Source organism: Cryptomeria japonica, chromosome 2 (genome assembly GCF_030272615.1).
Source record: "Cryptomeria japonica chromosome 2, Sugi_1.0, whole genome shotgun sequence".
Lineage (NCBI taxonomy): Eukaryota > Viridiplantae > Streptophyta > Pinopsida > Cupressales > Cupressaceae > Cryptomeria > Cryptomeria japonica.
The window spans coordinates 123023486-123039415 of record NC_081406.1 but is presented as its reverse complement, the minus strand read 5'-3'; the positions used below and the strand labels follow the sequence as shown (position 1 = coordinate 123039415).

The following is a 15930-nucleotide window of genomic DNA, read 5'->3' as shown; positions in this document are numbered from 1 at the left end:
AATAATTATGCACCGAATTGACATTATACAATACACTTGCCATATATCAAAGAAATTCACATAAGCAATTGATCATAATGCTCATAATTTAATCCATTGATAAGATATGCAAACAAATTTCTAGCATTGTAGTAAAGTCCCGCAAATCAGATAATGGCATACATCGTTACAATGTTTTCACTATTCTAGGATCATATAAAATTTTGTATCCATGAAACATAGAAATGAAACATCCATATATCAATGTTATCAAATTCATGGGATCATATAAAGTTCTATATCCCTAATGTAACAAAATAAGGCATCCATAATAGTTCCAACATGAAAATAACTAAAAAGATAGGATGGGTCGAGGTAGGGCCTCACACATTAAGAATAGAAAAGAACCCTCCTTGAGTAAAACAGTTCAAAGACTGTGTTTTAAGATTTTGAAAGCTCTGGAATACATGCATGGACTTGGGTATTGCCACCGTGATCTCAAGCCTGAAAATATCTTGCTAAAGGGAAACAACATCAAAATTTCAGACTTTGGGATTGCTATTAACTTGAAGGAGAAAATGGAAAAGAATGAGCCCTTGGATCCAAATGTTGCAACCATAGCCTATAAACTGCTTGAACTTTTGCTCAAATCATCATGCTATGATTTTGCCATTGATATGTGGTCACTTGGAGTCATAATAGCTCAGTTCCATGGTCTTGAACCCATTTTTGGAAGTAGAAGTGACTGGAGAAATCAGATTTATAACATATGCTCTGTGATTGGATGCCCCAATGAAAAGACATGGCCTAAGGGATTGAAGTTAGCAGAGTCATTGGACTACCAGTTTCCAAAAGAGTTTGATGGGGAGAATTATAGGAAGAATTTGCATAGAGTGATGTTGACTGCAAGTGAGGAAGTGATTGATCTTGTAAAGCATTTGTGCTCGTGGGATCCCAAACGCAGACCCACTATAAAACAAGCACTCAGCCACTCTTTTTTCCAGTCATGTAATAATACTATGAATCCAAATTTTTTCGAGTATCAAACGAATAGTGTGCTATCGCGGAATGTGGTATTTTATGGCTCTGAAGTTTTTAATAGTGAGAAAGAAGAAAGAAGAATTCAAGGATGTGTGGGTAGAATTTCAAGAAATTCTAAAGAAAAGGGTTCGGCTAGGATTTCCATAGAAAAAGGTTTAGGTATAATTTCAGATCGACGTGCATGGCGTTAATTGTTTTTCAGATTAGATTTGGTATTTTAGTACAGTGCCTGGCTTACTTGGAGAACATTCAATAAATGTAAATAAATAGCTTTAACATTATGTATTGGATTAAGTCAACTGATACTAAATGTTGTATGTGTTCAAGTTTAATATAAAAATGAATAAAAATGCGTGGATCGGATTAAATCCACTGTCTATTAAAATAGGGAAAACAATAGTAAATCAAAATAGTTAATTATGAAGGCTTTGGGTCTCTTTTAGAAGTCCATTTTCGTTCTCATGTCACGACATGACTTTGATATAGAAAACCTCTTGATCTTTGCTTTTATTGCAAGGTTTTTTTAATTTTTAAATGGTAATATCATTCTAGTAGTTTCATTTCATGTTGATAGTTTTTCAACTTTGGACAATGGTTTGATTGAGCAACTGTTCTTGAAAGTTTCACAATGCAAGTAATTTGATCATTTTAGCATATAACGTATTATATATTCTTGAGTTTGATAATGCTTGTAAATGGCTAGGGTATTTTATTTTTAAGAATATTTTGTTGGGAGAACTCTCCTAGAAAATATGCTTAGAGAATGGGTTGATAAATATTGGGCTCTACATAGGATTTGGGTTAATGTAGTCAAAAATCTTGTAAAGGTTTTTTCTTTTCCATTTTGTTCAGGTTAGTCATGTAGTGGTTATCTTTACACATGACTCAGGGTATGTTATTGTGTCTTTCTTGATTTTTACACTTTGGACATCCAACTATTTTTTATTCTAGATGAAAAGATGCTTTGTATACCTATTTGGCTTAAATTTCTAGGGCTACATTTACCTTGTTGAAATTCGAGCCACTATTGCTACCTCACTTGGCAAAGTCATTTTTGTGGAGCTTAATAAATTTGATTTGACTCACACACAAAAGTGTGTGTGTAGAGGTTGATATTTCTAAGAATCTAAAAGAGTTTGCGAATATATAGATTGGCAATTTGTGTCACACCTACTGTGTTTTTACCTTGGCTTATTAAATATTTGCATTGGGTGTTAGTCATTTAATCATAAGATTAAGGATTGTCCTATAGAGAGTGGACAAGGATGTCTCCAAATCCTCTAGAGAAGGGGAAAGAGGTAGCTTCTTCTATTAGTGATGCTTCTTAGCCCACTTTTTTCAGATTTTTATAGTTGAGATTTGTTTTATCCTCACATCTAGAGAATACTATTAATTTTCTCCTCATGTGCACCTACATTGTTCTTGTAGTCCATTAGGGTGGGGGAAGAAATGTTTTTGTAGGAAAAAAAAAGATGTTAATTCTCAACATCCAATTTTAAATTTTCTTGAGTATGTTAAATTATAGGATCACTATTCTTCTCTTAGAGAGTTTGATAGAGACAACATTCCTTTTGATTCTTGTCAATGAATTTTATTTTCTATAATGTTTGAGGTTTTATTGACCTCTCTAGGAAGTATGCTATGAGAGATGCTCATAAAAAATTAGACTTGGATATCCTCTATTCGTTGAAGGTTGAAATTATTGATTTCTTATTTTATGTACCTTCTTGTGTTATTTAGCCAACTAATCTATTTTTCCTAGTAATCATGATAGGCCAAAGACATGTTCTCATCTTTCTCTCTCTGGTGGCTTTAGCAAGTGGTTGATCATGATAGTGATCCCACCAATTAAGTGATTTGGAACCTCTTAAATATTGAAAATCATACTTTTAGTATGCTTAATATGCATGCTTCCACTAATATTTTCAATAGATTTCTTTTGTGATGATAGATAATTGATTTAATGCCTACCATAAGGTGGGTTATGCATAAGAGTTCTAATATGATTAAGAGGCATATGATAAAGATGGGACTTTTCTCTTTGCATGGGATAACTAATGAAAAAGGGGTGTGATATTACATGCAAAATAAATTGGCCCTTTATGGTGCCAACATGGGTCATCACTATAATCATATAGGATTACATAGAATAATTTAGGATAGACCAGAAAAAGTATTTAAATGCCTTGATTGTGTTATGATCTTTGTTCATATGTTGTGTTCTTTTGCCAACTATTTTTCTTTTCCAATTGAGCCCTTTTAAATTTTCATTTATTCTTTGTATTGACATATTGATTTGGTGATAATATAAAAAATAAATTAGATCAGATTTCATAAACTTGAAGAGACCAATGGTTACATGATGGTTAATAGACAAATTAAAAGTTTTAAAACATGAGCTTTATTTGATTATTTTGCTAAATGTGAGTATAATTTTATTAATCAAACAAATACCATAGGTGACTTATCTTGAAAATAATCTTTTATTTATTTCTTGTTACTACTCAATACCAAAGTTAAAAATTTAAATGTAAACCTCTTGGAGTATAATTAACAAATACTTCTTGAAGTTGAATAATGCATAATCTTCCTCAGGTATTTTGAATAATAATCATTCTAATGTAACCTATAAGCTCAATAAACATATATTGTATCTTTATAAGTATGACTTGAAATAACCTAAAGACATCTTGTAGCGCAATTACAAGTCTAATGTTCATTTAATATGTTGAAAAATTTCTAAATCATCGATTGAGAAACACTTGAGAAGCAAGATAGTAAGGATTAAGAGCATAAAAATGTATCAAAATTAATAACAAAACTAGGAAATGAATCCTTGTATTTTTGGTAATATAGGATTGCTTCTGATCCTAGATTTTGTTGAATCAAACATACTAGATAATAAGTTTTTGAGTATAGATCAAAAAATGTAGTTGAGTGTATGAACCACCCTTTAGAATGTAAATAAAAAATGTAGTTGAGTGGTTGAACCACCCTTTATTAGAGATATAAATAGAAAAAGGGAGGCTAGATGGTTCCACCACTACTACATAAAATACATGGTACCATAATATTCAACCCACAAATGCCTAACTCATTTTGTTCATCCATATCACTATGTTTTTATTGATAAGAAAACACCACATGCATGCCACATAAGTCAAGAACTCATTAAAATTAATATACAAGCAAATATTAATATGCTCCAATAAAAAAACTACTCCTTTGTAGAACCCATGTGATAAGATGGCTCCTTTGAAGAACCTGTTGTAGCCACAAATGCTTGCCCTTTTCCCTTAGACTATGAGGAAGAGGAAGGAGATGAATCCTTCTTTGTGTGGGTGGATGGGAAGTTGATGTTGTTTTTCTTAAGAAGATTTGTCAACTCATCAACTTGCTTGGTGTGGCATCGATGCTCATCATGACCATACTTCTTACAATATGCAAAAGTTGGTTTATCCTTCTTAGGTGGAGTCCCCTTCTTGGAAGAGGATGAAAAATCGCCTTGTGATGGAGAGGATGATTTCCCTTTTTCCTGCTGTGGTGTTGACTTAGATTGCTTCTTCTTCTTGTTGGAATCTTTGCCTTGACTCCCTTGACTCCCTTGAGTAGCCACCAAAGCCTTGGACTTTGAAGACTTGAGAAGCCCCATGTTCAACAACTTAGATTGTTCCAATATAAATATTTCTGTGAAAGCATCAAATGAAGGCATAATGTAGGAAGTCCCCACTGTCAAATGATGAGTTTGGAAGCTAGACACAAATGCTACATATTCTGGTGCAAGCTTGTCCAACAAGTTGAATATCAACTGAGCATCCTTTTTGTCAATTCTACAATCCTTAAGCTTTGCTCTTAGCTCATTTTCTTTGGTGACATAATCTTGGATTGTATCAAAATTCTTGGGATCCAAGTTGGTGAGCTCATTGTCAATCTTGTAACCTCTGATTTCATCAACTTGACCATACAATTTTTGAAACATATCCCATGCCTCTTTGATTGTAGTACACTTCTCAATGTGAAAAATGAGGTCATCTGATACATACTTATGAAAAGTTCCAAGAGCCATGCAATTCTTAGTGAGCCATTCTAACTAAGCATTAGGTTCAACCTTAGGATCAGGTGGTGCTGCTATTGTTCCATCTATGTAATGTGTGAGACCTTTTTCCATTAATTTGCTCCATACTTTAATTTTCTATGATGCATAAATATGTGGAGTTAAAGGTCAAAATTTATGAGGACTCATTGCAACAAAAATGAAAGAGCACAAGGAAAGAGAGGCACAATCACACAAGACACCCCCCAAATTCACCCAATCAAAGACCCCCCTAAAAAATGATGATTTGACACTTTATACTTAGTGCGTGTACAATGGACCACTTGCAAAAATGGCAAAGTGGACTTCTAATTTCAACTTTACAACTACCTCAATAAGGCCAGAGGAGACTCAAACTAATAATGCAAGATATATAAACCAAGATCCAAACAAATTACAATTACCAATTAGGCCAAATAAGACCAATATCTGAAAGTATAATTTCCACTCAAAATATCAAAAAAGTGATCATAAATTACGAAAGTAGATGAAAAAACATGCACTTTAAAACAAAACGGCACCTGAAAAGGAGGTCTTATGAGCTCAAATGAAGCCTTTGAAGTTGCAAAATTGAGGATTAGACAGGTACAATTGAGAGAATCCGAAAATTCTGAAAAACTTGTGCACCAAAATCAGAAAATAACCACACCACTATGAAGAGCACGAAATATTAACCCAAATAAAAAACATTGCACCCAAAAAGGAGCAAAAATGAGTAAGTTATGAGCCTCCAAAGTTGACTCAAAAATCTAAACTGCTCAATGGAGAGGGGTCTAAAAATTTCCAAAAAATGCTGATTGGGCACTGACTGTGCAAAAAATGCCAGGTGGCACTGACTGGGTAGATCTGTTAATGTGGCAGGTGAGTAGACCTGCTGGTGACGTGGCAGGCAATTGTAGTGACTAGGCAAGTCCACATGGCAAGAGGCTGGGGCCCAATGTCGGAGGTTTAGCGGGATGTTTGCCAGGGGCAGGCCGGGCTAGTGGGGTTTGTTGGGACTGAGGGCCAGTGGGTGGTGTTGGAGGGCCGGTGGAAGGCATTGAGGTCGGGCTGGCGGTGGAGGGCGTGCACGGAGGCCAGCGGGAGTAGATGCAGGTATGACAACACATGCAGCGGTCGACCTGCAAAATTTGCAATACACGCAGGGTACAGAGATCACGGGGGGGGCATCTACGAACCCCAAAAGAATTTTTTTAATTTTTTTTTTCAGTATAGCCTTTTTTCAAAAAAATTTCCAAATTTTTTTTTTAGAAAATATATTTTTCAAATTTTTTTTTGAAATCCGTACGACTATAGCCAAAATAGGGAAAAAAAAATTTCTCACCAAATATAGTCAACTTTATAGTCAAAATACATGGAAACATCTTCTTAGACTCAACCATGATGTCCAAATCGCAGTACAATGCCCCCAAAAAATGAAGATCCCCAAATCCAAATTTTTAAGCCTCCAAAATGTCTCCAAAAGACTAATCAATGAAGCCCTATAGGCTCTGATACCATGTGATATTTTGCCAAGATCAAGGGCACAATGAAAAGTATAAAAGAGAGACAAAAGAATGACAAGAACAAACTGTATTCTCATCAATATGCAAATGATCAACTGGATTAACCAATACAATGAATATGGGCCTGCTTATATAGACAAGGCCATATGGATATATGAGCACACAATCATGACATGTGGCTCAATGAGAAACAAGGGTAGGTAAGAAATACTAGGGGTAGGTAGGAGAAATAATATAATATTCCACAAGAGGTGGATGATCCACCGAATGTGGAGTGTAACAACAAAATAAGACCACAAAAGGTGGAATTTCTCATATAAGCTATATCCCTATGTGCACACTTCTCTAAGTGTCTCAAATCCAAACTATGAAGAGATGCATTATCCTGAGTTAACTTAAGTAAAGTGTGATAATATCCATAATGAATATTTATTTACACCAACAAGAAGAGTGATGAATTTGGTAATAATGCTTCATCCAGTGTGGAGGAATGTGAAATAAGAGAAGAAAGTACTAGCAAGCCTATTGTGGATAATTGTAACACAAAATGTGATGACCTTAATGAGATCAAGAAAATAGAATTTTCTTTTTGGGACAAAAAGAGTAAAAATGGCCATGGTACAATTAAGTAGAGTATGACAACACTTTTGAGCATTTTAGACAAAAGATGAGAGAGAGGTCCCTCTCCTTTTTAATTTAAAAGGTAGTATAGGTTCAAGGGGAGTGTTGACTCTCTACTGCAAGTAGACATGAGGCCTTGTAGAGATGTACAGAATGTATCAATGCAATGGATTATTTCAGATCGAGAGAGAGAAAGTCCCAAAAAAAGTTTGCATACTTTCCTTTTCTATTGATGTCAAAGGTGTTGGAAACTTGAGTTATGTTGAAATGTGTTGTCATTGATGTTAAGCTATTTGGTGTAATAATTGATTTCACTATGTGTTGTAGATCGTCTAGAAGTGAGTTTTCTAATGTCGTTGTATGGTTTGGTGGTCATGTAAGTAAGTATGAGGTGTTTCTTGAAGGTTGGTGTAGTGGAAGTTTCAATATGTGTAGGAAATAGTATTTATATGCAAGAAAGATTATTTAATGTCCTAGTGGAAGAATGATTTGCATTCCCCAAATTTGTAAAGACTGTGATCTATAGTTTTGCATATAATGTTTATGGTATGTGTATATTGCACTATTAGGTTTCCAGGTCCTATATTCCTCAAATGGTAGATTGGTTGTTGTTGTTTCTAATAGTGAGGCTGTTTGTCAGAAATGATGTACATAATGCTTGGCGGTTCTCAGATATGTAGATTCAAGTGTTGCGGCTTGGAGGACATGTTCATTTGGTTTATCCAATGTTCCAATTGAATTTTCTAGTGCTAGTTTGATTGCAAAGTGAAGTTATGTTGTTATGGGGTTGGCATGCTCAGTTGTGTTGGCTTATGGCTAACCCAATTGGTTTATCTTATTTGGATCTTTCTCTTTTGCTCTGAATATGCATCGAAGGTTGATTTCAGATGTTGTTATGGGTCTCACCATGCTGTGCATAGATTTGCATTATGTATTTGCAATTGAAGATGTTTTTGGGCCAATTGGCTAACATGCTTTATTGTCTGTCAACTTTGGAGGATGTGTAAGTGTGTGCAGTTCACTAGAATCATTTTAGAAGGATGTGTTGTGATGTGTCTGGTTCCCCTTTATCTCATGGAGTGAACCACATAAAGTGTTATTGGTTTGGGTGGTCTATTTTATGTAATATTATATATTATGTTTGTGGCTGGCCTAGTTGAGGGTTCCAATGAATGATCTTGAATATATAGATGTGCGATGGTATGAGTCAGTGTATGGAGTATGTGTGAATTGATGTGAAGTTTCTATGAATGATATAAAAGCAGATTTGGTGAGAAAGTTAGTTTGTGAAGAGCTTTAATGATGATATCTTCAATGTGATAGTGTTTTGAGACAATAGTTGATGTCATATGTGTTTGCCATGATATTGGTCACTTCACACAGTGGTTCAACGATAATTTCATGATCAAGAGATCTTGTTCATTTCAATTCATCTATTCCCTATACCTACTAGAAGATAGTGTCTTCCTTTTGGAAGCTTGTGTAATCCCTTGTATCTTGTCCTAAGGATGTGCACCTTCATCTTGAAAGTCCACTCAGGTGAAGTGAGCTCCTTGGCCTTGAGCCCAAAACTTTGTAATCAATTATTCAATATTCTGAGTGTGATTTTCACCATGGTTTTTCTATGTTTAGGGTTTTCTACGTAAATCTAGTGTTCATGTGTTATTGTGTTTTGTGATTTCATGTTTCATAATTGTAATAATAAGTTGATTGTTCTATGGTGTGTTCAACAATTGGTATCAAAGTTAGATTTCTCTTAGAGAAGCTTAATTGCTTCAGGAAGATCTAGAATGGTGTAGGAAGTTATTTACAAAGCACCAAAGTTTGATAGCACAAATTACTCCTACTAGAAGGAAAGGATGGAATATCATTTGGAATCACTTTCGAGTGGAATATAAGATATTATCAAGACTAGGTATACTTCTTTTAACAAATGGTCCTGAGAGACCAGATGAGCTCAAGGCACATTAGAATAATGAAAAGGCTAGAGTTGCAATTATCAGTTGCTTAAATGATCTAGTATTTTCTAAAGTTACGGGGTTGAAGTCTGCTAAAGAAATATGGGAGAATCTAAGTAGTGTATATGAAGGTCATTCAAGATAAAGAAAGCTAACTTAAAAAATCTAAAGCATGAGTTTGAGAACCTGAGGATGTCTAATGATGAGAAAATTGAAATCTATTTGCACCGAGTAAATGAGATTGTGAGTGTAATTAGGGGTATTAGTGGAAAATTAGAATAAATTGAAGTTTTGAGAAAAGTGATGTTAACATTACCAAAATGCTACAAACCTAAGAAGTATGCCATTGAAGAAAGTTATGATATGGACAAATAGAGTTTGGATCAATTCTATGGCTCACTATCTACCTTTAAGATTGTTGAGTTAGATAATAATTTGTGAAAAGAAAATAAAGAAACAATATTCAAAGCTACCAAGAAGACTGAAAATGAACCTAAAGAAAGCAATGACATGAATGAGGTAGAAGCAAATTTTGTGAGAAAATTGAAGAAGGAAAATACATAGGTAAGTCACCTTTCAAATGTTTCAATCATGGAAGAATTGGTCATTATGCTTCTAGATGTACTTACAAGGAAGACTATGTGATAAGAGATTTGATGTTAATAACAAGGGAAATGACTTTATAGATGGAATAATATAAATAAGAGAATAGATGATAAAAACAGGCCTAAGAAGAGTTTTCGTTCAATGGAGACATATTTGTTTGAAGAAGAAGATGACAATGACTCGAATCAAGAATTGTTATTTTTAGCTCTAGAAGAGAAGAATAATGAAAGGTATGACAGTTTGTAAGTTATGAAAAATTGTAAGAAACTAGTGAGTGTGAAGACCACACTACATGCAAAAGTAGAGCCTTAAGTGTGATAAATTGATTTTTGATGTTAAAATCATATGACAAGTAAGGAAATTTCATTGATTTTGAAAATTATGATGGTGGATCTATAAAGTTTGCAAGTGAGGAAGCTATACCTATTTGTGATAAAGGTAAGTATTATTTTATGTCACAACCCGATTCAAACTACCTAGCTAGGGATTACTTTTAGATACCAGATACTTATATTGTTGACGTTTTATGCTAGTAAATGCACGTGATGACTTTGATTAGAGTATTAATAATGTTAGATCCAATATTATGCTGTTTAATGATATTAATCATGATTAATTATCTATGACAATGTTTAATATGTTAATGTCGTTTTAGTTATGATGTTTAATGATATTAATGCTTTTGTTAGATTTCAAATGTGATGATGAATATAATGCATTTTTTTATCGTGATCTGACGACTTGTTGTCAAGTTTGAGCTGGTTGTAGGTTGATCATTGAAGGCAGACATATGACCGAGGAGGAGTTTTAATAGCTTGTCGGTAGTGACCTAAGGAATGGGACCCTGTGCAAAACACAAATTAGATAGTAAATAATAAATTAAACTTAGGAATTTTTTAAATCATTAGATTGATCAGAAAATTAAAATATAATAATTAATTATTTGAGAGTTACATTATAAAATTATATAATATTAAACTATTTACGAGATCTAAATAAATAAATTATAATATTGTATTTAGAAATATTTAAAGCTATAAATTAAATTACTAAATTCAAGAGATATAAATTGTAGAAATAAATGAATAAAATATATTAATTTGAAAGTTAAGTTACTAGATATGGAAAAATGAGGATGGCGTGTGAGGCCAAAGCATGCAGAGGTCGAGCTAGGGCATTTGTGCCCTAGCTCATGATCGTTTTCATACAGGGGGTGGGTTCTGATCGATATTACAGGGAGGGGTGTGACTTCTTCTTTTCTGTTTGTTGCAGGAGGTAGCTCAAGGGTGATAGGTCCCCGTTTCTTTGTATGTTGTTGCAGTTTGTGGTATCGGCAGGGTTGGGAGGGCTCATGTTTGGGAGCCTTCCTTCATGGAGTTTGGGAGGTGAGATGGGTGGGTGTTTTCAGGGTGAGGGTTTTCTTTTCCCAGATCACAGAAACCAATACAAAAATATATATGATAATAAAATAATCCATATACTGAAACATGATCTGAATAAACCAATCTGCAACCACTGAGCAATAAATCACAAGAATATGTTGATATCAACATGACAACAACATATTCTATCAACAAAAATGCCCAACATGGCAGTTATGAATCCACCTATAGTGCCAAAAACTTGATCGAGGTTTTGACACTCTAGACAAAGAGAGAGCACATGGGCTTCACTTAGTGAACTTGGGTTATAGCACGTGCATTCACAACATACTAAATAATCCCCCTATTTTTAAAAAATATTGCCATAAAATCTTTTTTTGTCATCCCCTCCCAATACACAACCTAAATTAAAAGCCCCCTTATCTTTGCCAAATATTATATTTTTTCATAGCTTGAATTAAAATCCCCCTTATTTTCACCAATAAATATATTGTACCCTCATTGTGGGGATATTAAACTCCCCAATATGAATGCACACGATATAATATTGCCTAGCCAATGAAGCCCCCATGTGAGAGAGAGGGAGAGTTTTACAATGTCTATAGTGACCAAAACTCGATCAAGGTTTTGACACTATAGACAAAGAGGGAGGGAGAGTCTTGCAATGTCTATAGTGACCAAAACTTGATTGAGGTTTTGACACTATAAACAAAGAGAGAGGGAGAGTGTTGCAATATCTATAGTGATCAAAACTCGATTGGGGTTTTGACACTATAGAGAGAGAGAGATATGAACATATGCATGTATACACACACACACACACACACACATATATACATACATATATATGTGTACATATACATATATGTATATTTGTGCATACACACACATAGATATATATATATATATACATACATATTCTTAGCAATTCAGAGGAATTGATTATGTGTTGCATTGATGTTTGTCATTGATGTAACACTAGTTGTTTTGTTGTCTAGCGACTTCTGATAGAGTAGTTGGTCTTTGATGTTGATCTGGAGATTTGTTTTTGGTTTGATTTGACTGTTGGAATTGGTTATTCATGTGTTCCTGATGTATATCACATTCAGTTGGTTAAGGATTTGATAATATGTATGCTATCATATGTTTTAGTAAACCTTTTGGTTGCTGGTAAGGGTTTTACTAACATGGCTTTGATGAAGATCTTTTGATGAATCCGATAAGTGGTGCTGGTGCAGTGCTGCAGCCATAACTGGTAAAAACCTTCAAAAGAGTCAACTAACTTATGCAATGAGAGAGACACAACGAAAGAAGAAACCAAAAATAATAAATTCACATAAAAATATCATATTAAAGCTATAGAACTTTCGACAATCATTCGACAATCATTATATTATCATTAAAGAACATCCGGTAATTAACCAATTACATGCAGGATTCAAGCCAAATACTATCCAACTGGGACTCTAAGAATCAACTAGATCACAACATGCAAATCTCAATCCTTATTCTAAGTTCCACTTCCTCTACCCTTACAAATGATTGCCTAACATCATATTTATACCCACCGGAACATATCCGGGTCGGCCTCATAAGATTACATTCACCAATGTAGGAAAATGAAATGTGTAATTAGGTTAGCCCTAAAAATTAGATAAATCTTTGAACTAGAAAATAACAACCAAGTGATGTGATTCAACAGGAAGGTTGGCCACATGCCAAAGAACATCAGACAAGACCCAAAATGGATCCACGTGCTAAGAATCATATCGGTAATGAAGGAAAACCAACCGATAAGCACAATAATTGTCCTGGAACCCAGAAATAGTCAACCAAAAGTGACAACTGACCCAAAAATAATCCAAATGAATTGAAAAATATGGAATCAAGCACATGAAACCATCTGGAAACCGAAAATAAGATCTGCCATGAAGAACAAGCAACTACCGGTGCATACCTGTAAGAACACATTAAAGTGCACAAAGAACTAAACAAGAACACAAATTGAAGGGAAATATTTTTGGTTGATGCAAAATGGCTCATCGACTGGGGATTCTCCTGCATCAAATAACCTAGGTTGAAAAAGATGTTCCATGAGAGGCAACTCATGAACATCTAAAAGGATTCAGAATGAAGATCCCATACTCATTTCTGATCCAAACATCTCAACCTTATCTGCTAACCTCTGCTTTAGCTTCTCTGGTACCTCAACTGACTTCTCTAACCTTTGACTTCCTTTGTCACTCTTTCCTTTCTTCAGGTCTGCACATTGTTTCCATTTTTGCAACTCTAATTTGATTATGTCATAAGACTTCATCTAGTTTGTCACCATAAGCTCTCTGTTGATCGGTTCCATTTGTCCACTAGGCTCAATTGTCATATCCCTCTACAAGCCCATGTCATCATCCGATATAACCTCTACAATTGGTTCTATCTAATCTTCCTTCAAAACCTCTGGTATGACCTCCGCAACTAGTTCCATCAAACCTTCCAGTATAGCCCCTATCATTAGTTTCTCAATAGTGCAATTTCTCTCAACACTCAATTTCTTCACCTCCTCTTTCTCCTTCAAAGAAATCAATGTGAACTTCTGCCCATCCTTTTCAATAGTATCCAGGTTTATTATATAGTCATAAATAGCTCCTCTATCATACTGCCAAGATTTTCCCATCAAGACATGACAAACACTCATGGACACAACATCACACAAAACTTCATCTCTGAAAGGCCCAATATTGAAACTCACCAAACACTGCTCCTTTATCTCTATCTTCTGATCATCTTGTAACCAACTCACCTCATAAGGACAAGGATGCTTAAGCCTCTTCAACCCAAGTTTCACAACCATCTCCTTAGATACTAAATTATCAATACTTCCACTATCTACAATGACCTTCCAACACTTACCACCTGATTTGCATACAGTTTGAAAAAAACTCTTCCTTTGAGTAGATCTGGTATCTTTTCTATTTAAGATAAGGGATTCTCCCTGCTTTGGTGCATAGTCAAATCCGGTACCATCCGGTTCCTCACTTTCCACACAACTTCTTGAAATTCTTTGCTTACATTCATAGTTCATCTATGCCCGGTTTCTCCACACTTGAGGCATTTGCCAATAAATTCTCTACCGGTACTGCTGCTACCTTTCCTTGGTGTCTTCTGCTCTGGTTCTTTATTCCACTTAGGTTTTGACTCCTCTTCTTCAACCGGTTTCTTCATAAGTTATCAATCATCTTGAATTTCTCCTTTCCCTTATTCAGTTGTCTTCTTCTCACCATCTCCTCAACATTTAAACCATACTGGTAAGCTTCTTCAACTATGGAAACCTTCAACATACTACTCTCATCTTGAATGTTAAAAGCAAGTCCATTGACATACCTCTCCACTTTCTCTCTGTCCATCTCTCTATGTTTAGATCTGATTACCACCTTGTAGAATTCCTTAGTATATTTCTTCACAATCATGTTTCTTTATTTTAGGTTCTGCAACTTCTTGAAAAAATCCAATTCATAGTCTCCCAATATGAACTTGGCCTTTAATGTTGTAACCATCTGTCTCCACTAGGTGATCTTCAATTCACCATTCTCCACTCCATTTTTCTGCAACTCTTTTCACCATAAGGCAACATTCCCTTCCAACTTAGTTTGTGCCAACCACTCTTTGTGGGTCCTTGACATCCTCAAACTCAAAGTAGTCCTCCAACTCTTCGATCCAATCGATCAGATCTTTCAACTTTAGTGTTTCAAAAAAGTTAGAAACCTCAACTTTATGCACTTTACTCACTTGCACCACTACTCTTAGGAATCTTTTCTCTCTTTCATCTTCAGATCCTTCAGCTTCCTCAAGTTCTTCACTGACTTCCTCATATTCATCCTCATAATCAGGGTTTCTTCGCAAACCAGCCAAAGCATTTTGGATTTAATTCCTCACTTCATTCTTGAAGTCTTCCATCATCTGCTCTACCCTCTAAGGGTATGTTCTCCTTGGCAACATCTCTTCTTCTACTCTGGTGAACTGCCTCAACTCAGCAATCTGATTACCAATTTCAATTGCCTCCCCTCGACGATCTATTGAACACATGCGCAACTTGCCTCCAATTGGTGGTCTGTCCACCCCAAGGAGTGCCTCAATGTTCACAAATGATTCTTCCACCAACTGGTCCATAACAAGGTCTGATACCACTTGATGCAACCATAACCGGTCAAAACCCTCAAAAGTGTCAACCAACTTATGAAGCGAGAGAGAAACAATGAAAACAATAAGAAAACATAACAAATTCACATAAACAAATCATATTAAAGCCATAGAAATTTTGACAATCATCTACCAATCATTATATTATCATCAAAGAACATCCGATAATTAACCGGTTACATGCAAACTTTAAGCTAGATACTATCCAACCGGGACTCTAAGAATCAACCAGATCACAACATGCAAATCTCAATCCTTATTATAAGTTCTAATTCCTCTACCCTTGTGAATTTTTACCTAACATCATATTTATACCCACTGGAACACAAGCGGGTCGACCTCGTAAGATTACATTCACCAATATAGGAAAATGAAATGTGTAATTAGGTCACCCTTAAGAATTAGATAAATCTTTCCAGAAAATAACAACTAAGTGATTCGGTTCAGTAGGAAGGCTGGACACACACCAAAGAACATTGGTAAAGACCCAAAATGGATTCACACACCAAGAATCGTGCCAGTAATGAAGGAAAACTAACCGGTAAGAACAA

The 15930-nt window shown here is 35.0% G+C and overlaps 1 protein-coding gene across 1 annotated transcript; it reads left to right on the top strand.

Moving 5' to 3' along the window:
• Positions 1–344: 344 nt before the first annotated feature.
• Positions 345–1211, top strand: LOC131859456 (cyclin-dependent kinase F-4-like). The gene has a single exon (XM_059213214.1). It carries the CDS (start codon positions 345–347, stop codon positions 1209–1211), a length of 867 nt encoding a protein of 288 aa, XP_059069197.1.
• Positions 1212–15930: the final 14719 nt, after the last annotated feature.

What these genes read in the sequence shown, in the direction of transcription:
- LOC131859456 (XM_059213214.1), top strand. Translation starts at nt 345, where the DNA reads ATGGGTCGAGGTAGGGCCTCACACATTAAGAATAGAAAAGAACCCTCC.